At 37.7% G+C, this 27563-nt stretch overlaps 1 protein-coding gene across 1 annotated transcript in view; it reads left to right on the top strand.

Moving 5' to 3' along the window:
• Positions 1-27563, top strand: part of CSMD1 (CUB and Sushi multiple domains 1) — a 1790960-nt gene that overhangs the window by 1258234 nt on the left and 505163 nt on the right. Inside the window, exon 8 of the mRNA XM_082374695.1 lies at positions 10711-10798. Within this exon, the coding sequence (XP_082230821.1) occupies positions 10711-10798 (88 nt within the window). The remainder of the gene's footprint in view (positions 1-10710; positions 10799-27563) is intronic.

Raw genomic sequence — 27563 nt, 5'->3', positions numbered from 1 at the left:
CATCAGAGCTACAGCTCTCAAAAAAGTCAATGCTAAGGGCCCAGATATATATTTTTTAAATGCAAATCCATAAGTTATTTTCACGGGAAGCATGGTCTGATTTGGGCAAGATACCCACTGTTGGCCCACACTGGTAGACAAGGAAGGCAAGAAAGGTCGTAGCTGGACTTTGGGCTGGGAGGTTTCCCAGAGGAAGGCATGTGGGCAGGAGGACATGGAAAAGAAGATCTCTGTTTCACTTTCACATGTGTTTTTTTGTGTTTAAAGAACCTATTTTCATTGTAGAGCATTATGATAAGACAAAAAATAAATACAAAATACAACCACTACTTACACCTTACAGTTTTACAATTTGTCACTTACAACTTCCTTGAAAGACCCCCTCTTGGCTGAGAGTAAAAAAGTGGATTAATAGGGGCTTCCCAGGTGGCGCAGTGGTTGAGAATCTGCCTGCCAATGCAGGGGACACGGGTTCGAGCCCTGGTCTGGGAAGATCCCACATGCCGCGGAGCAACTGGGCCCGTGAGCCACAACTACTGAACCTGCGCGTCTGGAGCCTGTGCTCCGCAGCCAGAGAGGCCGCGATAGTGAGAGGCCCGCGCAGCGCGATGAGGCGTGGCCCCCACTTGCCGCCACTGGAGAAGGCCCTCGCACAGAAACGAAGACCCAACACAGCCAAAAATAAATAAATTAAAAAAAAAAAAAAAAAAAAAAAGTGGATTAATATAGTAAGAATGATATGGGCCCTGAAGATTTATCAGCTAAATAAATAGGATATGCAAACTAACCTTCCAACTCCACTTTCCTCCTTTCTCAAACAGAAAAAGTAACAGTTCCCTCACAGAGATTTTGTGAGGATTAAATTATGTAACAAATATGAAAAGACCTGCCATAATACATCACATGCCATGATTCCCTTCTTTCTTTTATTAATATTGCATAATTCCTTATACAAACTAAATTTCACACATTTTTGTAGAAATGAATAGAATACTAATTAATATTAGATTCTTACTTTTTTAATATTTGCAGATCTACAGCTCGATGCTTTGTGTCCACCTAGAGAGGTGGGATAGGGAGGGTGGAGGGAGACGCAAGGAGGGCATATGGGGATATATGTATACATATAGCTGATTCACTTTGTTATACAGCAGAAACTAACACACCATTGTAAAGCAATTATACTCCAATAAAGATGTTAAAAAATATATATTTGCAGATCTATAATAATGAGGAACAAAGGAAAAGCAGTGTGATATATTCAGTTGAGACCATATAAATAAAAATTATAGCATGACTTTAAGTAATTTATAGTTTTTACAGTGATTTTTAATATCTGTGATCTCGGCACTAGAAGTGATATGCCATTATGTCTTTAAAGAGCTATAGTTAATAATTTATAATGTGTAAAATTGAAACATTATGCACATATTATATCATTGTGTACTAATTATTATTTCTTCCAAATACCTTGCAGCTGTGTGTTTTCAAAATGGCCATCAGCATTCTGCAAGAATTGTTTTATAATAGTCAAAAATCATCTGTTTCTTAATTACACATTTGCAAAACATCTGAATAAGGTACAGAGTGAAATTACAAACACAGATTTTGATTTAATGAGAATTTTAGGAGTGACCATATCAATTTGATTTACTGATATATTATTAATTTTAAACTATGAGTATCACAAAAATTCTCAGAGAATTTAACATTTCTGCCCTGCTAGAATACATAAAGAAGAACTAAGCATTCTCTTATTGTATAGTATCCCTGTAAACAAATATTAATAAAACTATGTTATAAAAATATATATGATAGACAAATCATTCATATTAAATATTATTAATTTAATAATGTTAATATTTATATATTTTAACTGTTTTGTGTAAGCAAATAATAGTTATTAATTTAATAATGTTAATATTTATATATTTTAACTATTCTGTATAAGCAAATAATAGTTATTAATATATATTTGGTTGAATATATATTTAATATTTATTTAAATTAATTTAAATTTTAAAAATTATTTAATAACATATGAATACATATGTAATGTATGTATAAGTGAAAAAATAAATATATACATAAAGTATATGATACATGCTGACATCATTTATATTTACTGTATTAGAATGTACTTAAATACAAGCTTCTGAAATCACTTATGAACTATTATGATAAAAACTTTCTATGGGTACTCATTACTTAGATAATTAATATTTCCTATTTTTTAAATCTACTAATTGACAAGGTTTTAGAATTTAAATGTATTACCTCTAAAATAAAATACTTAAATATCTGATATTTAAATATAAAGTAATTATATATATATGTATAATCCTGAAATCAATTTTACCTGTACACTGACTTTGAGATATTTTTCCCCTTTTCTCTCATGTTTCAAGGTTATTAGACTAGTACTTTAGATCCTATGCAAAGTAGTAATATAAATTGACCTGGTCAAATGCTATCTTTACTGTTAGAAGACCATGAATAATTAGGTATCCTGCAAGACATCTCTGAATAGGCCCTAAAAATTATTCATGAATCCTAAGTCCAGAGTCCTTAAATTCTCACAAAGAGACTAGAGCGGAAGTGACAGGCTGTGATACCTCAAGCTAAGGCAGCTTAGTCCCTGGGTGACAGTCACTCTGCATTTGTGGGGGCCAGTGGAGGTCCGAGACATCTCTTTTGGGTGCTGCCAGGATACATCCAAGTAAACATCTTCAAGGACGGTATGTAATCGGACAGCTAAAAGGACAACTCAGGGATCTTGTAAAAATTTCAGTGCTGTGAATTTATACTGATTTTGTACTAACATATTCTTATATTTCATTTTATTTGGATACCAAATAAACATCTTGGTTTAACTTGAAGATACATAAAGAAAATAATTCCTCTTTGAATATTTGCTGCCATGGTGATTTTAGCAGTTGGAGGATAATTATTAATGTTATAGCCCTTATAAGAAATCTACTTGTTTTTTGCCTCTGTCAGAAAAAAAAAAATCAATAAGAGGCAATGGTAAAGAAAAGTAAAAGCTTAATAGTGAGACAATTTGGAGTATTTAAAATTACCTGGACCATAAGATCCCTGCAGGTAGTAGTTGGAATAATGTTAGAAAGACAGGTTTTGAATGCCGGCCAAATAGTCTTTATTTGTTGTACAATAGAGAATCATTAATAATTTCTTGAAAGAGTTTCTCAATAATGCATTTATTACATTAGTATAGTTTATTACGTTAAAAGCTAAAATATGATTTAAAAATAAATTACTGTAAACTAAGAGATAGTTTAAGACTATGGCCTTAGAATTGGAAATAAGTGAACGTGGATAAAATCAAGATATGAAAATTATTATAGTAGGCATTCAATTTCTAGTGTTTTAAAAGTCAGAGAATTAAAATATGTAATGATAAAAGAGAGAGAGTCCAGACAAAAATGTCTGGCATTGTATTAAATTAAACACTTGGAAAATCCATCCTAGACTCTCACACACAAGGCCAGTTGTTTGTGGGCTGTTTCATTGTCCATCCATTAATCTGAGGTCCAAACAATGCACATCAAAGCAATGTGTTTTTAACAACTTATTTCTATGTAAACTATCCATTTTAAACCCTAATGTTGCGATAAGAATTTATTATCAAAACGTCAACAATTCTTGTTAACCTGTTTCTATAAAGCTTGTCAATATGTGCAAAAACAAAAACAAAACCAGTGACTGGTAAAGACTGCAAATATTCAGTAGAAAGAGAAGAGTACCCAAAATTCTGTTATGCATGTAAAAATGTCCCATGCGATGCCCTTTAAGTGAAAATAATCCTGTTATAGCTAAATGAAAGAAATTACTACAATATCAAAATGTTGTTGAAATGAACATTTAATCAGGTTACTAGTTTTTGAGGAAGGAGTAATACGGATGCTTCATCCTTGCAGAGATAAAACCTCTTGCAAATCAAAAAGGGGAAATGCATTAAAAAGTAGGTGTTGCTTTTCATTTCAGTACAGCCTCAGTCCATTAAATGCTGAAGGAACAAATGTCAGTGTTGACTTATTTCAAACTGATTATAGCAGAAAAGCCTGAAGTTTACAGTATCCCCCAAACACATGCCTAGCATGGGTGTCTGTCATCTAAAGGTCATTGATAGAGTGGAGATATTGATATCAAGGAATTTCACCCAGAATGTGTTTTGTGTATCAACCTTCCTGACTGTTATGCAACTAGAAACATGTCACCTCTCTGAAGGTTTAAAATGATAAGAATTAGTCTCAAAAATTGATACAGCTGAAACATGTCTTCAGGTCTCTAAAGAAAGAAATATCAATAGTAAAAATATGTTTTAATACAGCACAGGAGCAATTTCACTAAAAAATGTGTTTCTTTAAATGGTTTCTATTTTGGATTATTATTTCAAAGGTATATAAACTAAATTTTATTGTAAAATAATGGCATCTTACATGAAGATTTAATATTCAAGTCAATTCATTGTTTTAGTGCTCTGGAGGCATCGTGTGGAAAGCCTGTGAATCTGGTCTTTTTACTGCAGGAAAACTACCACCAGATGGTATTTGAACTAAAGCCTTATGGTTGGGACCATATATTATATTCATTTTTAATATAAAAGGAATTTTATTATTAAGAATTTTAAAAAATTATTTTTAGAAGCCTCACTTCAATTTACAAACCCTTTAATATAAATGTCTCATTAGCTCATTGCAGGAAATGTAAGCAAAGGAACCTGGATTTTGTAATCAATTGAACGTAACTCTGTCCCCAGTTTCCTTTCCTGGAAAATGGGTTTAACATTATCTCCTCATGGGATGGTTGTATGGATTCAGTTTAGAATGTGTGTAAATGATGCTTGGAGTTTCTAGCCAAGAGTAAATGTTTAATCTTACATTATCATCATCATCGTCATCATCACTATTCTTAGCACTTCATTTACAATGATTTCTGATTGTTTCAGTAATGTAAATGTTGTCTCCACTAATTTATTTGTTTATGGTCTCCTTTATCATAGAAGTAGTTGTTTATACTTCTTTTGTGTTAGTTGCTTACTTTGCTAGGACACTAGTCTAGCTCTATAATTCGTTAAAGAAAAAGTTTATTTTGAATTTGAATTGACAATCACAAGACATGTCCTCAGAGAACAGGATAATTTTGTTACTGAACCACATTTGGGTCCACTCACCTGCACGCAGTAAAGCCAATTTACTGACACCGGGTTGTGGTGAAGGAGAATGCAGTGTTTATTGCAGGGCACCAAGCAAGGAGTCCAGGCAGCTAGTGATTAAAAGGCCTGAACTCCCTGAAGTCTTTCATGGAAAGGTTTTTAAAAATGGGGTGAGGGGAGGTGGGTTGTGGGGTCCATGATCAGCTTGTGGACATTCTTCTGATTGGTTGGTCGTGAGGTAATCGGGAGTCAACATCATCAACCTTCTGGTTCCAACTGGTCTGGGGTCTATGTGCTTATGGGCAGCATGCAGTTAATTTCTCCCACCTGGTGGGGGTTTCGGTATCTGCAAAACAGCTCAAAGGACGTGGCTCAGAATATTTTTTATAACTCTTGATGAGGAACTAAAAGTCCTTGACTTTGTTTAATGGCTAAAGTATTACTAGTTTGTCTTGCTTGACCATTTTCCTTTCTTCCTGTGTTTTCTCACTTCTCTGATTAAATTTATTATTTGGAACTTGGGGAAGGTCTTGGAGGCTAAAGTTTTCTACAGACAAGAAAAAGGCAGAGGACATGGGGGGATCTGTCCAGGGAAGGCCCAATAGGGTTACAATTGGTTACAATTCGATGGGAGAAGCATGTTCCTTACTGCTCTACATATCTCATAAGAAACTTGTGAGGGTCTAATGAGATAGTGTGAATCAGCATGCTTTGAAAAAGTCATTTGATTATATATACATTAATATAATTTACACATTTTAAATCTAAATTCATTCGAAGTCTTTTACAAACCATCTAATTTATATCTGTTCATCCACTTGCATAACTTTACACCTTGCTTTACTGTCAATGATGGCTCATTAATCTACCTATGGAATACTCCAGTTTTGATTTTAAATTCTAAGGTTTTGACTGCAGTTTCATATATTTATTAATATCTATGGCATATGTCCTGTGAGATTTGATGTATAATTTGACAAAATTAGAGTTAAAATGATATTAAGCCCAGTGATTCCTCTCTTTTGAAAATGTTTCTCTGAGGCATTGGGATCCTGCTTGAAATAGATGGATCTCCATGATTCTTTGCAACTTTAAAGCTTCAGTTTTCAGAGAAGTTAATTGTTCATGATGCTGATAGGTAGTTGGGATTTGTGGAGCTCATTGTTTACTTGTGCATAACCTGTTTGTCACCATATTTTTTCTTTCATTATCCCATTATAAGCCTATCTCTGTTTCAGAAAATCAGCCATATTTTATATACATCTCTCATCACTTTTTTGTTATCTTCTGCCATCTGCAAGCTGTTCAGACTTATCTATTTCATTCTGTGCTCTCAAAGAATTCCAACTAAGTACCCTTTTTTTGAATAAGTAGGCAACTTTGACATTACTTAAAAAAAGATCCAGAGTGTTTTGAGCTGATTTGCATGGGTACCTCCAATTTGTCATTTATTTTTAACTACTTTTCCATGTGAGAAAAACAGAAAAGCAGAATAGAAGTAGACCTTCCTAAGCCTTTCAGTTGTTTTTTAGACCAGCTTGGTACTCTAAAATAGTGCAGTGAGAACCACACTAGCATGGGCTACGTCTGATAGAAACGGTGATGGCCATTCAGCTTGAAGAAAATGGCTTCATTTGACACAGCAGTGACTGTTTTGCTTGAGGGAATGTGGGAGTCACATAACTGATGGGCGCAGAAAAAATACGGTGGAAGTAAGATTCTGCATTGGGGTTTGAACTTTTATTAAAACTAGAATCTTTTTAGAAAATAAATTTTAGAGACCTTTTAGCAGACCACTGAGTGCAGGTTGAGAAACCTGCCCTAGCACATGCTACAGACTGTGAAACTATGGAGTTGGAGAAAAAAGCAGTAGAAATATCAGACTGATGGCAGTTGATTTGGTGGTAGGTCATTACTATCTTTCTTTGCATTCAGCTAATTTTTTTTAAATTGGAATATAGTTGCTTTACACAGTTGTGTTAGTTTCTACTGTACAGCAAAGTGAATCAGCCATACATATACATATATCCCCTTTTTTTTTGGATTTCCTTTCTACTTAGGTCACCACAGAGCACCGAGTAGAGTTCCCTGTGCTATACAGTAGGTTCTCATTAGTTACCTATTTTGTATGTATTAGTGTATATATGTCAATCCCAATCTCCCAATTCATCCCACCCCTGCCTTCCCTCTTGGCATCCATATGTCTGTTCTCTACATCTGTGTCTCTATTTCTGCTTTGGAAATAAGATCGTCTATACCATTTTTCTAGATTGCACATATATGCGTTAATGTATGGTATTTCTTTTTCTTTCTGACTTACTTCACGCTGTATGACAGTCTCTAGGTCCATCCATGTCTCTGCAAATGGCACAATTTCATTCCTTTTTATGGCTGACAGTTAATTTTTTATAGTGACACGTGACTCCCTCTCATTTCCTTTGGTGTTTGTTCTATACATATTTTCTTTGTTGTGACCATGAAGATTACACATAAGATCCTAAATTTATAACAATGTGTCTTAAATTGATACCAACTTAACCTTAATCACGCACAAAAATTCACTCCTTTACAGTTTCCCCCAGCTGCTATTTGTCACAATTATGCTCTCTATATTGTGTACCTATTAACATAGATTTGTAATTATTTTATGTATTTGTCTTTTAAATCCTATAAAAATTAAGAAGTGGAGCTGTAAATCAAAATTACAATAGTAGTTTGTTTTTTTTAACTTTTTTCCCATATTTGCCTTTTCCAAAGAACTTTGTATTTTTATGTGGCTTTGAATTATTGTCCAGTGCCCCTTCATTTCAAGTTGAAAATGGACTCCTTTTAGAATTTTTTAATAGGACAAGTCTAGTAGTAATTCACTCCTCAGCTTTTGTTTTTCTGGGAATGTCTTAATGTTTCTGTCATTTTTGAAAGGTAGTTTTGCTGGCTATAGAATTCTTGGTTGACAGTGTTGTTTCTTTCAGCACTTAAATGTATCACCCCACTGCCTTCTGGCCTAAAAGATTTCTGCTGAGAAATCAACTGATAATTTTATTGAGGATCTCTTGTTTGTAATGAGTTGCTTTTCTCCTTCTGCTTTCAAGATTCTTTCCTTATCTTTTGGTAGTTTGATTATGTGTCTCACTGTGAGTCTCTTAGTTTTTTCTACTTGGAGTTTATTGAGCTCCTTGGAATTGTATATCTATGTCTTTTCTGAAATTTGAGAGGTGTACAACCATTATTTACTCAAATTCATATTTAAGATAGTTTTTAAAAAATCTTTGTCTAATAAGTCCAATTTGTGTATTTCTTCAGGGCCTAGTGCCAGGATTAATTTTGTTTCTTTGAATAGGCCATGTTCCCATATTTTATTGCATGCCTCGTGATGTTTGTTAAAAAGTTGGCATTTCAAAGAAAGAGCCACCTTTCCCAGTCTTGCGGAGTGGTGTGGGAGACTTTTACAAATTAGTGGGCCACTGAGCCTTGAGATCAGTCTGCGGTGAAGAAGTAAGGTCTTCTCAGGTCTTTACTGCTCACATGTTCTGTCTGGGTCTGGGTATATGTTTGTGTGTTTCTCCCCCAGCTGCTTTAAAATATCCTGATTCTCCAAAGGGCCTCATTGGAGCCCCTTCTCAGGGTCTTTTGTATTCTGCAGTATTGCTCTGCCTGTATCTCTTGCCCACACCTGTCCGCTTGGCTGCAGCCCCCACGTAGTTTTTATAGCCAAGTGTCCACTGCTGTCTTATTGGCCTCCAGCTGCCATTCCCCAGCCTATGCCTGAGTCAGACAAGGCAGGAACTAGTCCTTCAACACCGGGCCCACAGACAGACCAGAACACTGTAAACAAGTTCCTCTTTGGTCCTCCTTCTCTGGTAGGGAACCAGGAAATGGGCCCCTTCCTCTCACCAGTGCCATGTCAGGGAAGGTGTGGGGCAAAAGCACGTAAAAATTCCCTGAAATTTTCCACTATTATGAACGTGGCTTTTTCTTCATTGGGCATTTGCCCAGTTGCTGTAGATCTTTGATTAGTTTCCAGGGTTCATACAAAGTTATTTAGCCCATAGTTATTTGTCTGATGTTTACATGGGGGAACGATGGCCTGGAGCTTCTATTCCACCATCTTCTAATTTCACTGCCCAACCTGCGGGATTATTTTTTTCAGTTGAGAACGTTAAATACTTAGGAAAGAAAATTTTATATTCTGGTAAGATTGGTATTTAATGAAGGGTTATATCCATATCACAGTTTCATCCTAATTTAGCAATAAAAACTAAACCTTGCTATAATTATTAGTGCCTTTTTTATGCATAGTTTTAATTAAATGCTTAAGGATTTCAGTATCTACCCAGACTTTTTTTTCCTTCTTATGGTATTATTCAAAATATATGTGAACATATTTATATTTGTAAGAATGCTTTTCAGGTGCAAATAATAAAATCATGTATTCAAATGAGTTTGAATTGTAGGAAATATTTGAATCATCCAACAGGATATTCAGAGCTAGTGTAGGTTTCTGAGTTGGTCAATGTTTCTGTCTCAACTATGATATCAGGGGTCCTGGTTCTTGCTCAGTCTCTTCTATTCATGCTGTTGCCTCCATCTTTGAACTATAGCAAGATGGTACCAACAGTTACACATTTGAAATTCAAACATGGTAAGGTCCAGAGTGAAGAAGAGATGATCTCTATGAGCTAGCAGGAACGTCTCCCCAGAAACACTCCTGCCGGCTTCCTCTCAAGCATCATTGAACTGAATTGAGTCACAACCACCGTTGAACAAATTTCTGTAAAGAAAGAGGGAACTGCCTTGATTGGATTACACTAATTAGATAGAGTGGGATAGTTATTGGAGTAGCAGCCACTCTAACAAGCAAATGAATCCTTTAAAAACTATTCTGACTGTGCAACATCCCAGCAGGAGGAAAGGCTCTTTATAAAACAGATTCAAAAAATAAATCACATCTGCACAAGAAGACCATTACTTTTTTTACTTCAGTGATAAGCACCCTTGAGGTTTAAGATATAATAGGTAATTTTATGTAAAATATCTCTTGTATAGATCTTTCTTTTGAATTTTTGAGTTTTATTTTATTTATTTATATATACGTATATATTTTTTATACAGCAGGTTCTTGTATAGATCTTAATAGATAATTAACATCTCCATTTCATCCATGGGAATGAATGAAAGCTTTCTTCTATATAAGCTAAGATATTTATGGCATGATGCTCTTTTTTCCCATCATGCTATTGATTGTAACGTGTCATAAAGGTGATCATAATGAGAAAATGTTTTAAAATTAAATTTAGACTTCTTTAGTAGAGGAAAGAGTTCCAACCAAAGGCTGTTGGCATCCTGGGTAAGAAGTCTGTTTTTCAGGAATAAGAATAGGTTTATCTTAATCTAGCTAAACTATCTTAATTCTTAAAGAAATCACATGTTAAGGCATCAGCATTTAAGAAACAAATCTACCTAATGTAAACTTATTATCTGGATATTTTCTGAACAGCTACATGAAAGTGTAATAATGTTTCTTTCTATTACAGTAACTCAAGGAGGTGTTGCTTTGGTCTCTGACATGTGTCCAGATCCTGGGATTCCAGAAAACGGCAGAAGAACGGGTTCGGACTTCAGGTAGGAGATGAAGTAATTATTTCAATAACATGTTATTTTCTAACACATATATAATTTTATCTTGTAGTTTTAATTCTTTTTCCTTTTAATTTAAAGGTACAATTTCTCAATTATTATGCATCTATAATATCTGTAGAATTCTAAAACATACTGTGCTGAAAAATTCCAGATACTCCAGAGTTTGTACCTTTCAGTATATAAGCCATTATTAAAAATTTAACTCTATATGGATATGATCAAAATTTGTCTCCAGGGGTTTTATTCTGTTTTTAATTTGCTACCTTCCCATATTCAAATGCATTTTTGTTAATGTTTTAAAAAGTAGATGGTACAAAAATTTAACTATAGCCTCATAATTATTTCATTAAATAAACTTTTATAATAATGTGAGTGACAGTCAATGCAATTTATGACAGAAGATGTTATGATTCATTTCACTGCATTATCATTACCAGAGAATGCTTTACAGTTGTTACATTATGAATGTAGTAGTGATTATAATAGTGATTTTTTCTAGATTTTTGCATTCCTTTCAATTAGTTCAAGAAATTGAACATTTTCCAACTTACAAGATGGATACTAGTATTAGGAGTAAGCTGCAAAATCAAAGAGTAAAGGGGAGTAAGATATATGTTTATCTTTCTTATAATCTCACTATTTTTGAGAAAGAAACAAGAAAAGATGTTTGTAGAGTTTAGCCTACTAAAGTGAGCTGAAAATTGAAAGAAAGTAGTGATACTATTAGAGAAGGAAGAAGAAATGTTATTCAGTGAAATTGGAGTAGCAGTGTTTTTTTTTAAAGGATAGAAAAATAATAAAATTGTCTGTAGGGTGGCTGTAATGAAGTAGGTAAAATGATATATAATTTTTTTACATGAAAAGGAAACAAGTGTATAGCTGTGCTACTGAAATACTTTTGACTTCATAGTAGTTTCTGTCATGTTGCAAATGGAATAGACAATTGGAATGTTTGCAGTTTAAATATCACAAACTTTGAGTTTACATTAAGGTGTTAGTATTTTAGTTCAAGTTCCTTTGGAGCAGAGCCTGAGATGGGGACTCTTATTCAAGTGGTTTTTGGAAAAGTGCCCTCTGGTTATGGGGAACAGAGAAAGCAGGATAGAATCAGAGTAGAAAGCTGAGCAGGAAGTTGATTTTAACTGGAGATTAGCTTCAGTCTCAATCTATGGGGAATTTCAGGGAACAAATCGTTTACATTTTGGGCTCACCACCCTTGCCTTTCATCATTGGCTTCCTCCATTCGGCTCAAGGAAGTTCCCCAGAGCAGGGGTGATTATGAGTAGTTATTAGCACCCCAGGGGGTTTGTTGTGTCCAGTGGCTGTGGTGGTCAGCTAAGAAAGAAAACTACTGATTGCAAATGTAAAGTAGCTGTCAGTTGAAGGCATTCAAGAATTTGATGTCTTTTAAAATGATGCAAATAGATGAAATCTACACATTCTTGGCTAGAACCCATGGAGCTTTCTGTCCTATGTATTCCTTTCTTATCTCAAAAGTCACCTCCTACCAGAAAGTGTCCTTCAAACCTTGCTTCCCAAAAGCCTTACACATCCCTCCATTAGAGTTACAGCAGTGACTCTGCATTATGCATTTTACACATCCATTTCTTCCACCCAACTTAAGCTTCTGCAGGATGGGGATAGTATCTTAGTGTCTCTGCCTCATCAGTGACTGGAATAGTGCCTGGTGCAAAAGAACTCAAAGGGTGTTTGTCCAAGGCACTTGTGTATGAGGGGATTGCCCATCCAGCACTCTGTCATCCCTGAAACTCAGAAACCTCCTTGGTCTATGTGGCAGAGCTCTGTTTTAAAACAACGCAAATTAAATTTTGTCTGACTATGCAAACTGTTCAAATTGCATCGTATGGTAAAGAGAGCCAGAGAAACTGTTTAATCTTCAAAAGTTAACAAGGAATTCAGAAACATTCAGGGCCAGTATCTGTTTAGCACAAGGGCAAGAATAGAAGATTTTATTAGTATCTGAGGTGAATATGCTGGCCTTTACTCTATCTCATTCTTATAACAGCCTTATTCCTGCAGCTGTTTAACTCAGGATAAGCATTAGCCATTGGGGCTGTGTTGATGTGTCTGTGGGGAAAGCCAGCTGGGTGTGTGCATGGCGAGTCAAGAAAGGGAAAGAGTATCTCAGCTGAGACTTTCAGTCTTTCACTTTCTTAGTTTTCTGGGGAATCTCTGTGCTGTTTACATGTCTCCAAGTTTAAGGCAATCGAATAATATAATATAAAGATCAAATTTTCTATAAAATTACATAAAAATGTAAATATTATTATTTTGCCATCTATGAGTGTGCAGTGTGTATATACCTATATGTATACATACAGAACTGTGATAAGCTAGTTTTATGAACTTTTTTTGTAGTTCCTACGACTTTTTTTTCATAGGACTTTCTTCCTAGATGATCCTGTCAACTACAAATAAAGACAGTTTTATTTTTTTCCTTTCAATCTGAATGTATTTTATTTATTTTTCTTTCCTGGAGGAGCTGGCTAGGACCTATATTACAAGGTTGAGTAGAATTGGTGAGACATTCTTGACTTATTCCTGATCTTAGGGGGAGAGCATTCTGATTTTCATCATTATGGAAAGGTATCTTAGGCCCATTAGTTGAAATGACATGTGGCTGTGCCTAGCATATAATAAGCTCACTGTAAACGTTCATGTTTTAAACAGAGAAAGGGGATGTTCTTAACTGTTTAAAGTCTTTTTGAGACTGGTTTTAATGAAAGGCAATTCAGTTCTTTCTAAATTCTTATAATCAAAATGAATGACTAACATATAATCCAAACTAATAACCAACATTGTCAAGAGGAGTGGATGGAATTCATTTGTAGTTAGCACTGTAATTATGTGTAATTTGGGGCTCTTTTTGTTTGAAAAGAGTATACTTTATTAGGTTGGTAAAATATTCCTCATCTGATTTTATTTATACTATTATTCTTGTTTCTTTGGAAATCTTTTGTTTTCCCTAGAAAATCTAAATATTCATTCCAGTATTATCTATAAAGAATTCTAAATAATTGAAGCCTAAAGTACAAAGCTTTCTTATTTGAATTTAGATCAATCCATGGACAATTTTCTGACAATTTTCTTCACCATCAGTTGCTCTCTTAAAGACAAAGTGTATTCATTAGAACTGAATATTAATGAATAGATTGATGGAGCAATTCAAATACAAATATATAAGGGATGGAGTTGGAGTAGAGATGGAGAATTTATGGATGGATACTGGCATTTATTATTCATCTGTTTCCTATGCTAGTAGGATATATAGCCTGTGTACAGGCAAATATAATTATCCCCATTTTGCAAATACAGCTGTTGAAATTCAGAATTTCAACATAATAAGATATCCAATCATGGTTAGAGCTGAGATTTGAAACTGGATCTTACTGACCTCAAACTTTGTAATAAGGTTTGACTTTAGTGGTTTGTAATAAGGAAAATGATAATGACTAAATGGTTTCACACCTACCATGCAGGACCCCTGGAGAGAGGTGTGCAGTGTGTGGACATCACAAAGCAGCCAAGTGAGGAGTCAGGATACGGTTGAAATCCGACCTTGAGGCCCAGTGTTCAGAGCCATGCCTTTTAGCCTGCGGTTGCCTCTGCTCAGCACAAGGGATAACTTGCCCTAACTGATTACTGAGAGGGGTGTCGCATTCTCATTGGCTAGCAGCAGCCATGCTACTCACTGCCAGACCTTACAGTTTTCTTCATGTGTATTACATAAATATTATATATTTGTATACACACTGCATACCTTCACGTGTTACAGATTCTTTATGTACATTTAGAATCCTAAGATATATCATTAAAATCTTTTATCATATGTAACATGTAATAGGGACCTCCCTGATGTCTCTCCTTTCCTTTCATATGAACTGCCCTCACTAACCTTCATAGCCAAACCCCATTTAGCAGCAACCCTAGATTTAAACGAGCTGCAGTACCTATCCTAAAACTCCCTCCTCTTGAGACTAGCCACTGTACCCTCAGGGTCTGTCTTCCTGCTTTCCATCCCCAGTCACATTCTTCACCAAGGATGGTTTTCCTTCCTGCCCCACCTAGACCACCCATGATGGTTATTCTCAGTTGTTCTCATGATGGTTGTTCTCAGAGACACAAGTAGAGTAGGGCAGGCTAGTACAGAACAGATGAGCAGCCTGGAGAGGCCAGCTTGGGAAGTACTGAGATGCTCCGTGGTCCTCCCTAGGATTTATTTTTTGTAAGGTGGTGTGTATCCCAGTCTTCTCTGCCCTCCTCCACCCGCACAGGTGGCTTCTATCTGCAGGACACTCCCACCTTGCTTCATCCCATTATTTCAACTTTTCTCAGCACTTTTGTGTTTGTGACACCCATTTCTGTTTCTATCATCTTAGACTCATCTTAGAATGATAGAAACATACATTTATGTTAGATGTGTGTTTCTGTCATGTTAGATCATGAGGGCCCGAGGGAAAGAGGAAGGATTATTGATTTTATTTCTCATTACTGTGCCCACCTCAGGGTAGACACTATTTTTCTGTTGAATTGCATTAAATTGAAGCTAACAAGCCTATCCCTAGGGATGTACAATCATAGCCTCATTAGTACTCCGCTAAACCAATTAAGTTTTAACACCCTTGGTCAGAGAATAGATCAATGACATTTTCTTAAAACACGACCTGTGCTCAAAATGGAATTTGGGAGTTGAAAGAGTGATAGTTATGACTTCAAAACTAAATATTTAACTTATATTATTGGCATTTATATATTACCATTCAAGTTAATAACTTCTGTTGCTATGTCTTAGCCCCCCTTTTTTCCCCAAGGGATCTTGTATAATACACTTTATGAAGTTAAGAGGTGCCAGGTGGAAGGAGAAACTGAGGTACATAATGGAAAACTACACAATCAGTGAGAAACAGAAAAAAATCTATAACCCAAGTCTCTTGATAAACTGATGCTCATTTCTACTAATTCCCACCTTCAACTGTGTTCTTTTTCTTGTGACACACTGATGATTTTATGTACAGCTATTAAAATATTGCTGTGGTGCATTTTATTACTTCTCTCTTGTAGTTCAGTCTCAGTGACAACAGAGCTACTGCTTCTTCTTACATGAAAATATTTAAGAACTGTACTTAGAGATTGTGTATAAACCAGGAAATAAGTATGGTGTTATTTTCTTTAAGAATTGATTTTTATTAAGTTCTTTCATTGAATTATTTTTTAAATGATGGAGGAATGAGGGAAACACAGGTAAATTGTAAGCTACTGAAGGCTTTATTGTTGCAACGTTCAGGGTGTCAGTGAGAGAACATAGTCTTCTCCGTGGATGGGGAGAATGGTGGAGAGGTGTCTGGGTGGGGAGGGGGCTCTCCTTCCCTCCATCCTGTACATACACCTGCTTTCTTGGCTTGTTGGAATGTTTTTCTTGCTTCCTATTTTTTTCCACTTGCTATAATGGAAAAAATTCAATTATACTTTAAAGTTGGAGCAGACGTATTAATTGAAATTCTGATATTATATTTAATATCAGTTCTCTCCTTTAGCTCTTTATTTCTGTGATTCTATTTATTTATGTTTTCCGTGATGTGTTGATACTGTCCATCTTCACAATATATAATAATAGCATAAGAGATACTTTACTCAATGCCGATCATGGATGACCCAGATCTTATAATGATCCAGCCTTCCCTTCCTTCCAGTCTTGACGCCAGAGCCTCTTCCTGAACATAGTCTCTGAAACATGCTTTTCATTCACACCCCTCCCTCCCTCTATGCTTTCCTTGCTTTACTTTTGCTTCCCAGCACTGAGCAGGACCCAAGATAATATACCTGCCTGTGTTTACAGTGTTAATTTACTACACATAACACAGGTTTATGCTCTTTCTTCCACAAGCATGTAAGCTCTGTAAGGAATGGACTTGGTTTTGTTCATTGTTTCATTCCCAGTGCCCAGCGTAGTTCTCAGCTCATAGCAAGTGTTCAGTAAATATTTCTTAAGTCATTTCCTTCTATTTTATGTAAGAAATGCATGTATATTTACATATTGTGAGGCAATGGTAAGTGTTGTTTTGATATGCAAAATTTTGATTTACAGGTAAATTTTCAGGAATATAATTATTACAGAGAAATAAGCTACTACTTATTTCTTCTATATTCTGTATTAAACACTGAATCCCTACTATTTGATAGTTTGTGTACATCATTGCTAATCATAATGACAGGAGGAAAATATAGATTTCATTATTACTATTATTAAGAGATTATTATATTATTTAGCCTGATTTTTTCCCCATCAATTAAAGAAATAATCAGTTTACTAATGAAAGGAGCCAAGTTTTGGGGTCTAGCATATGGCATGGTGATGATACGTAACAATGTTTTATTGTATACTTGACAGTTGTGAGAGGGTAGATCTTAAAACTTCTCAGTGCATACAAAAAATGGTAACTATGTGAGGTGATGGATACATTAGCTAACATTATTATAGTGATTATTTCACAATATATACATGTATCAAATCATCATGCTATATACCTTAAACTTATGCAATGTTATAAGTCATTTATATCTCAACAGAGCTAGAAAAAAATAAATGAAACAAGTTAAAAATGTTTTAGAGTTCGAATTAAGTCCATATTTGGTGTTTTGTTAATAAGCAAAATTTGGGAACTATAATGGGAGCAACAGGAAATTTTAAAAACACTCAGGCTAGTTTCCTGTTGGAAAAGATTCACCTCCTATGACATAATCCCTTTGCACTCAGTGTTCCCAGGAGAACAGTCAAAGAACTGTCTTTTATTTTTTGGAACCCAAGCATTAGCTTATTTCTGGATGCAGGGTTGGGTCTGTAAATGATTTCTTTACTCACCTGCACAAGTGGAAAAAACAAGGTGAGGGCGACAGAGCATCCCTGCTAGGGTCTCCATATCAATAAAACAGGTTGGTGAGTGTAGACCTTTCCTAACACCCTGCATTTGGATTTTCAGCACCAAAGTCCCCTGACAGGCTCCAAAGTGTTTTTAGAATTTGAAAAATATTTAAGGAACGTAACGCTTTTCTATGCCTTTTACTGAATGCAAGCACTTCACTTTCACTATCACTAGGAAACTGAAGTAGTCTAGAAAAGATATTTGCCAGTGACTACTGCTCTTTCAAGGAGCATTGACTGTATTTTTAAGAACCACTTAATGAAATACCACAACCAATATTTTTCTGTTCACACTATTTGAAACCTTTACGTCCCTTTGAAAAAGGGCACACTGGGAATGTTTCAGATCTCATTTATCTGGCTAAAGCTGTTTCTGATAAAGAATCCACTGAGTAGAATTCATGGAATATTCTTCCTCTCTCTCCCAGTCTTTAAAGTATCTGTAATAGTAAATTAATTTTTGTCAAAATATGATACCCATTTAATATGGTCTCCCATTTTCTGGGAGAATTGTTCATTGTTACTGAAGCATACATCAATTTCTTAATTTCAAAATGCAATAATAAATAGTTGATTTTTTTTAATAACCCACATTATCATGACCATCAGAAATGGGATTTTAGGGATCCTTTAAATATTAACACTCTTTTAAATGACCTTCTTTAATACAGTTTGTTTCTCTGTTTCTTGGCTTCCTCATCTGTAAAGGAATGGGCAGAAATAGAAGATGATGATTTCTGTGGTCCATCAGAGCTATAAAGCTCTGTGTCTCTTGATCATGTTTTTGCCATAGTCTAATAAGATTTTACACAAGTTCTGTGAGGCTCCCTTTCAGTTCTGATGCACTTGACCCTTGCTGAGAATTGCTGGTTTAGAGACTTTCTATGTTTCCATATTTATATTCTACGGTAGCTAGTTAGTTAATAGAGAGGGTAATTTGTTAGGTAGTTTTTGGATTTGACTGAGGTCAGTATATTGATAAAACCAGTCTGCGCCCTTTACCTGTCAGTTGCATTCTTTTTGCACCACCTTCCTAAATTCCATCCGGAGGGCTCCCTAATCTTCCTATTTGTAAAAGTGCGGAGGAGAGGAGGGGAGGAGAAAGTCAGGTGGCAGGCACGTGGGAAGATTAGGAAATGAGGATTTGTCAGTTCTTAGCTTACTGATGCCATCTACAGTTTTTTTATGTGTGTTTTTAAATTAATTCCTCAGCTCTCTTTACAGAGCAGACTTCTGTTAAGTGTTCAGTAAGAACTAGAACCAACACTGCCCTTTGCGGGAAGCAGAGAGGGTGCCCTCAGGGTGGAGCTCCCGTGGCTTTGCTGTGGAGGGATCCTAGGGACCAAGACTTTGCTGTGCAGCTTCTTGCTCTGATGAAGTGGACTCCCTCTGGGAGGGCAAGGCATCACCATCTGGTCCCATTGCATAGTCTGGTGTAGGGACAGTTCATCAGATCTTGCTCAGATCAGACTTGGATAACAGACAAGAGAAAAGGAGCAGGAGATTCTTGGGCTGGTGGGAAGGACCAGCTTGTAGAGAGCAGCAGGGCACATGCTGGGAAGGCTGGTTCCAGGGCACTGATGGAGCACGGCAGTAAATGAGGGCAGCCGCACAGCTGTGCTGCTTTGCTTGTAGTCTTTGTTCCCAGAGGAAGAGGGGAAGAGAAAACGCAGATCACTACCTGGGGCCATGGGTAGAGAGATTGAGGAACCCATCCTTGTATTTACTAATTCATTGGTTTCCTTAACCAAAATGAGCCGAGCCCTTAGAACTGTGACATGCTCCTGAGATAAAAGGAGAAGCAAAGAAGGATCAGGAAAGGGATTCCTCTGTTGTAGACAGAATAGAAGGGAAAGGCTCTAGGGAGATAACTTCAGAGCTGAGCTCAAAAGATGAGAAGGACTGCCCCCATCCCACCATACAAAATAGTGGGGTGGGGGCAGTCCAGGCAGACGGAAGCACATGCAGAGACCCAGAGGTGGAAGAACCCTTCCTGCCTCTCTTCCCTAGAGGTGAAAATAAACATTAAGGCTGAGTCTAAACGAAAGGAAGTTAAAGCAAACACACCAACCAACAAACCCATAGCTGCATAGAGAAAATGGTGTGAGAGGAAGCCAGGCATATCCATCTGTGCAGGTGGTGTTTACGGTTTGATTCTCTACACCTACATGGCTTGGTGTGATTTTAGCATCACCTGCCCCGAGACACCTTTTCTGCTTTCCCCAGGATCCCTGATCTGCCCTTTTCTCAGATTGGCTTGGTCCTACTTACAGTGCTAAATGTGTTAGGTAATATGAGACGTCATTCCTGGAAATGACCCAGTATTAATGTGAGACGGAGGAGAAGAAATTGTAATAAGAAGACGTTTCCTTATTGGGTTGAAGTGGGGCAGATGATAGAGGAGGTCTGCTAAGAAACAGAGAAGGCGTATTTAGGGCTTTGAGGAGCATGAGAGGAGAACCATCCTTGGCCCCAGGACCTCACAATCAGGAAGAACACAGGCTTCTGTTCTAGCTGAGCTGTGTTTTACTGACAGCGATTTAAACATCTGGGCTACCAGGTGCAGATACTTTCTCTAGGTCTTGGGGCTTGACTGGAGGCTGATCATCGACTCAGGTTCCCCACTTTATTTGGGATTCCCTAGAAATCAGCCCAAGGTAAGAAGTGTTAGGGGCAGTTCAATCTCAGGGAAGCAGGAGGGAGGGAAATGGGAGTAAGCCCAGAACGTAGGGATGGCGAATAGGAGAGAAGCCATTCACACTTAGTAAGCAGCCGGCTGGCTCAGTCTCACAGGTGCCCTAACAGCCTGGGGGCACCGCCGGGGCCTCGCTGTTCACTGCAACCCCTCCAGCACTGTTTCCCACTGGGCAGGAATGTCCCCAAAGCCTCTCCACGTTTCAGGGCCATAGTCACCACATTTCCAGGCAGCTGCTGTGGAGCCCAGAGCCCTGACGCACTCGGTCCAGCCAGCACCTGGGTGAGGTGGCTCCTTTCTGTCAGGAGCCCCCAGACCCATGGCTGTGGTCAACAGCAGCACCTGGGATGTGGCTTCACGGCCACAGGGACAGAGCAAGGCCCAGATGGGGAGACGGAGAGGGCGCGTGCAAGCCTGGAGCACCCCACGTGTCCAGCACCTGCTACGCACACACCAGCCCTGGCTCGGGTTACCTTGTCTGTCCTGGATCTTTCCATTGTCAGTCCATCAGTTTTTTGTAACAAGGAGGGCAGGATGATTCAGAATATTGGAAGGCTTTGCACAGAGTAGATACAAGCCTAGAGGAAAATCTTTGCTGTGCAGCCTCTCTGTATTTGCAATTGTTTTCTGGTCAATCACAAGTACAGGTGATAAGTTTCAGAGTAAGAAAAAAAGACAGTTTGAATCCACGTATTGCATGCTCTGGAGCAGTTGACCCTCTGAGTCTTGTTTTTCTCAAAGTGGGGTTGAGGCACCTCCAGTGACGACTCATCCCGGGGCCCTGGATGAATGCCTGTCCCAAGTAAGTGGTTAATGATACTGTTTCCCTCCCTGCCTGGTTAGCTCCTGCCACTCCTGCCACTCATTGGGCCTGGTCATCATATAAAACAAACAGTAGTCGCTGCTCGCCCTCCTGGCTGAGGCTGGAGCTGTCCACAGGCTGCGGGCGCTCTCCCCTCCCTCCATCCGAGAAGCGCCCAGGCTTTCTCTCTGGAGCTGCAGAGGAAAGAGAACAGCTCATAAAACAGCTCAAGGCCCAGAGTCTGCGGGGTCCTCTTTGGCTTCCAAATGTCAAGTGAAAGAAAGACGTAGAGGCCACTGTTCCCAGGGCGTCAGGAGATTGTCAGGCAGCGGCCGAGGGGCCACAGAGAGATGAACTGAGATGGGAGAAGGGAGTGCTGGATCAGCTTCTCCTAGAGCCTTGATGCGGGTCCAGGCTTACTTGAATCCCCTCTCCCTGCCCACCTGTTCCTTCCAGAAATAGTGCAGTAGTGGCTCTGCCTCTGTATGAATGGGTGGGGGTGAATCTGAGGATTTAATATTTCTACTTGGTCAGACAAAAAATGTCCTCTTGTTTTGCTAAATAGTGGATCCCCATGAACTTATCGTATACTCAGAAGATGCAAATTAAATTTCCTCGTGGGAAAATTCACACATTCTTCTAAATGCTGCACATCTGAGAGCTCTCAGAGTCTGAAGATTGCTGGTCATTTGAAGCCCCATTCACGGCGTTAATGTTGCTTGTATTCTGATCGCGGTTAGGGGTCTTTGTTGTGCTATTATTAACGTACAATATCTAAAAATCCTCTGAAATATTAGATTCTTTTCTTTCCTTAGGCTAAAGAGATCCATCTACTCTCTAATGCATTCTTAGTGGTACTAAATTGCCTTCAAGCTTGAGGAGATGAGTCTAAAAATTGTCACTATAAAAAGAAAAAATGACCCAGAAACGACACATTATGTGTGAAAATCAAAAGGGTAGTAAGAGGCATTGCGATATTCACAGCAGCCGCACATGCAGCTCTCTGATGATGCCATTGTCTGGAAGGCTGTGCAAATTGTAGTCTGACGACGTCTTAGGAGTGAGGGGTCAGTTTACTCGGACCGTCTTTGTAGCCTGAAATCAGTCGAATGTATTAGGACCAGTCTGGCCGTTAGTGGAGAACATACGGTTCAGTATCAAAGTTCCTTTCCCGAGTGGAGTACGACTCATTTATCGGAGAATCAGTGAGGTTATCTAAAACAGCTTCTTCTGAAGTAGAGGCGTGTAATCACAGAGACGCGCTTGCAAGGGGGCCGCAGAGATGGGTTTCACGTGCTGCTGCTGGGGTTTACGCCCTGCAGCCTGGCACTGTGGTGGCTGGTTGCACATTTAGGAGATGGTCTGAATTCATGCCTTTGTCTCCTGTTTGTCCTGTGCAATCATTCTACGAACATCTATCTCAGGGATATCATAAGCACAATAAACTCTGCTGGAGGCTGTGAGAGATTTCAAGGTGAGTGAAACATGATGCTTTCCCTCAGGAAGCCTTGCTCCTGGGAACTTGCCTCTCTGTGTGGCCTTTTCCAAGCCTCATACCCTTCCTACTTCTGGCCTTTAGGTTAATATTTCTCAAAAGAAACATTGTGTGGAGTAGTAAAAGAGCTAAGCTGTACCTCAAAGAGAGGGAAAGGAGAAGGGGTGAATCAGGAGAGGACCCCAAGTCTAAAGGGGAAAAACTCTGGAACAGGAAGGAATGGGCCCCTCTTTGGAACAGCAATTGGAGAATACTGTTCTGGACAAACCAGGCTACTTGGAATTCCCTGAACAGATCACCAACTTTGACACCAACGGGGCTTTCTGTGGTGGGTTTCACTCTAGGACACAGATACTCATTTTGAGAAAAGTAAATAAATTATATGGATCTTTTAAGACCCAACCCAAATTTCAGTTTCTGGCAATATCATTTTTTTACCTTTTCACTGAAGGCAAAATCATTTCTCCCATAGTAATTTATATTTATTTACCTCATTGCCCAGTAGTTGTTTGATGAAGTATTTCCTGCCCCCAGTAGTTCATCAATACATCCTTATGACTGGCAGGGCACCTAGTGCTTAAAAGCCTGACCATAACCAGTTGTGAACCAATGCAGGTGAGGTGTAATAAAGGCCGATGAAGAGGATGAAGAGTAGATGGATTTCTTTGCTACCATTATTTCTCAGTCCCATTTTACTGACAGATTGACACATGTAGCCTCAGGAAAGTGACTTGTCTTTTTCCATTTGTTCAGCATGTATTTTCAAGTGCCTGTGATATGCCAGACACTATTTAAGGCAGTGGGGATATTTTATTTGTAGGAGGAGGACTTGAGTCTAAATGTACTAAAGATGTTGAAGAACATTGGAAGTGTTCCTGACAGTTTTCTTCTCATTTCTTTTCTTGTATCAAGTGTCATTTCTTTTCTTCCAAAGTTACAAAAATTCCTTCAAATTCTTCCTACTGCAGTTTTCTGGAAGCTTTAGCACCTACTTCCGGAAACTACCTGTATAACTAATTTTATTTATGGGAAGTAAATATTTTTTAATGATAAAGAAGTAAGAAGGAGGAAGAGGAAGAGAGAGAAAAATGAGAGAGGGAGGGAGAAAGAGGAGGAGGGAGCAATAGAGATGGGGAAAGTAGGAGGGGGACTTGTATATGATAAGAAGAGTAATATTATTATTTGCAAAGTCAGCTTCAATGCATGTGAGAGGTTTAATTACAGGCCCATGAATTCAGAGTGCAAAACATAATCTTTGTACTGGGGCTGTAATTAATTTCTTGTTCAATATCCCCATTTAGTCTGAGTCAGAAAATTGTATTTATTCACTCTTAAAGTTTCTGAAATCCGTGATTTCTTAGTCCATCAGGTTTAGTCAGCTGTTCACTTCCCATCCCCCTCTGCTGATGATGTTATGCCAGGGCTTAAGGAAAGGCCCTCATTTCAATGGTGGGGAGTGGGCATGGTTTCCCCGCCTTATCCCTGCCCCTCGGATCCCTGTCCTGATTGTCCCCGGGCCCCTGGCTGGGCGCACGTCCTCTTCTTGGAGAGGAGATGTTTCTGAGTCTGGGGCTTCCTTTCCGCGAACCACAGCCAACATTCAAGAGGCATGAGCACCCTGGGGACGACCTGCTGTGTCACTCGAGGGCCCAGGGGCTCCACCTCCTAGTCTTAGGCTCCCATGCTGCCTTTTCTTCTTTAGAGAGGCTGTGCCGTAAGACACAGACTTGTCCATGGGGTCACAGCTGGGAAAGGGGAATGGGTCTGTGTTAGCCCTGGGGGCCCACACACTGCCCCAGGCAGGGCTCTATCTTGTTCCACTGCCTCACCCAACTTGCTTCCTGGTCCAGGGTGCGGCGGATACCAGGGCACTGCATTCCACAGCCCTGACACCACCTATCACATCTCTGCCTGCTCTGGCTCTCCATGTTCTCCTCCCCTGCCTCAGCTTGGCCTTGTGTTTTGCTTTGCTTTTATGTTTCATAGTGGGGAATGAGGAATGGGGAACAGTGTATCATCACTGCTCCTGTAAACGTATTTCACACACCTGGAGTTAGACACCTATAATTTTACTTCGTGCTATGCCAGTATCAGCATCCTTAGTGTGTAAGTAAAATACAGGAGAAAAATCACAGGTGTGCGTCCTTGTGCCTGTGTACACACACACACACACACACACACACACACACACACACACACACACACACACACACACACACACACACACACACACACGCCCTTTACCACTTCACATATTATCCTGCCACATGGTTCCAGTTCTTCTCAAAAAATAGTTAAGCAAGAGAGAGAGGAGATATGGGGATATATGTATATGTATAGCTGATTCACTTTGTTATAAAGCAGAAACTAACACACCATTGTAAAGCAATTATACTCCAATAAAGATGTTAAAAAAAAAAAACTGGTGAGGAAGCGTAGGTGACCTTTGTGTCTTGGGTTTCTAGGGATTCTAAATTCTCTTGATGACCCACACAAAATCTTTGAAAATTTATTAAAATTTCAGTTGTTTCCTTTTTATACATAAAAAAAAATAGTTAAGGTATCTATACCTTTGGTACAGTGTGGTTCCAAATATAATTTCCCCATGTCATTTGTGTTCATTTTACAAAGAGAAATACAGCAAATCCTGACTTCAACTTAGTTCTAAAGAAAGTTTTTTCCTCTAATTTTTGTGTTTTCTGTTGCTTAAATGTGAAAACAGGATAATATAATGTGTTTCTCCTTTTTGCTGCAGATGCAAAATGTGTAAATGCCTACCCCTGATGCCTAAAAATAGTATCTATTTTTTTGTATTTATGAATCTTTAAGTATGTTGTTTGAGCTGGATTTTTTTTTTAACAAAGAGACAGATATCTATCTATGTATCAGCTATATCAATCTATCAATCTGTTTATCCATTTAGAAAATTCTAAATGGGGAAACTAGTTGCTTCAGTAGATTCAATCAACACCAGCCAGCATGGATTGAGGTAACAGGTGGGGTCTGCCCATCTAGCCACTCAGGTAGGTCAGAGTCATCTCCGAATTAATGGATAGTTACACATCACAGCTAAATCAGTCCACATCCTGTTTTGGATTCTAGTTTAATCTTTAAGTTACTTTGTGTGTGTGGGGTTTTTTTGGAAATAGTTATAGTACCAATCTTAAATAAATGCACAGATAGCCATTCTCTAGGAAAACCATATTTGGAAAGAGCTCATTCACCTATAAAGTCTCTTTAAACTATAGGTAAAGTCAAGTAGATGGTGACAAATGAAATGTCTTCATAATTCAAACTTTGAATGATGAGCCTTTCGGAAGTGCTAAGCATTGAAGAAGTGAAAAATGTGTTTTTTTTCTATTCTGTTCTATTATATTTAAAACACCGAATTATTCTGCTTCAACTATTTAACTTAAAATTTGCCATTTGGATATTTATTATCAATACACAATTTATCTTGATCTTATACAAAATCAGTTTTCTGTTATTTTTGACAATTTCCAGCTACTAACAATTATCAAAATTGTATGACAGAATAATTCTTAGGTGTTCTAAATTTACTTGCCAATGGGAAGATACTAATTTCTTTTGTTCTGTTATTTTCTTCTGAGTGCTTTCCAGAAAACCAATTAATCTTCCTAATGTTATACATATGCCTTCAAACATAGTAATCATAAAATCAAATCATAAATAAAAGCTTGGTTTATTATATATTTGAAGCTGAAAGTGTGCATGGATTTTAAATTGAACTGATTCAAGTGCTAGATAAAACCAAAGCAAAAGTTTGAAATAATAAATTAGAAGTTGGATCATCATCAGTTTCAAGCTCAGCCCTGTTCATCACAACGCAGAGACTACTCCTCATCTCCACTCTTGGGAATGAGTTTACCCATCAGTGGCTCTGTTTTCCAACCTGCCGTCAAGCTAAGAGGCGGCTCTTGTTAATAATTTTAATGCTTTGAAAGTAGAGAAGCCTCACTATTTTATCAATTGTTGTTTCCAGTCATTTGTCAAAAGGTTTCAAAAATTAAGGACAGAAATTAAAGAATGAGTTCCATATCAGACTCTGTACATACCGAGGACTGATTTCCCCAGAACCCAGATGGAGATTTCTGGACTAGATCTTCTGTGATACACTACAGTGATTATAGAACATTAGGAAGAGTCTTCTACCTTCTGTGGTAGAAGAGGCTTCTGTAGTTTTTGTCTGCTGGAAATCTGAGGAGAGTGTGAACTTTGTTAGGTGTGAGGGAGTTCTGTCTCAATGAGTGAGAGCAAATGGGGCAATCTAATAGTAGGATTTTAAAATACTTTAAAATTTAGCTTGTAATAAAATCAGAAGTACTACGATTATTGCAGTGTAGAAACAAAAGTGTACTTGTGATTCTATTACCACTCTAAAAATAGTTTTATGCCTAATTTTCCTGATATACAGATTCAGATACTTATATAGATAACTGTTATCTGGGGTAACAATTTTTTATCAAGCTTTTTTCTTCTCTATATCGTTACATATTTTGCTCATTTTTGTAGAAGTGTATTCATTCAAATATATATAAAATAATATAGTCATTCATATTTCTCATGGTTTCCAAAAATAAACTCTGCCCATATTTTCTCCAATTTTGGATGATAAATCTATAATATATTGCCAGAAATGAGACAGAGTAGTCAAAGTTAACACAATTGAATACCTAAAGGAAGTTGATCTGATGTATGAAAAGCATGTATGAAAAAGATGGACATTTTGTTGGAATGGAGTGCACTCCATCAAAACTATGAATGATAGGCTTTGGTAACTGAAGTAAGTGGTTG

Source organism: Balaenoptera borealis, assembly GCF_965194805.1.
Source record: "Balaenoptera borealis genome assembly, chromosome: 21".
Classification (NCBI taxonomy): Eukaryota; Metazoa; Chordata; class Mammalia; order Artiodactyla; family Balaenopteridae; genus Balaenoptera; species Balaenoptera borealis.
Note: the sequence above shows the minus strand (reverse complement) of the source record. Positions and strands in the feature narration are given on the sequence as shown.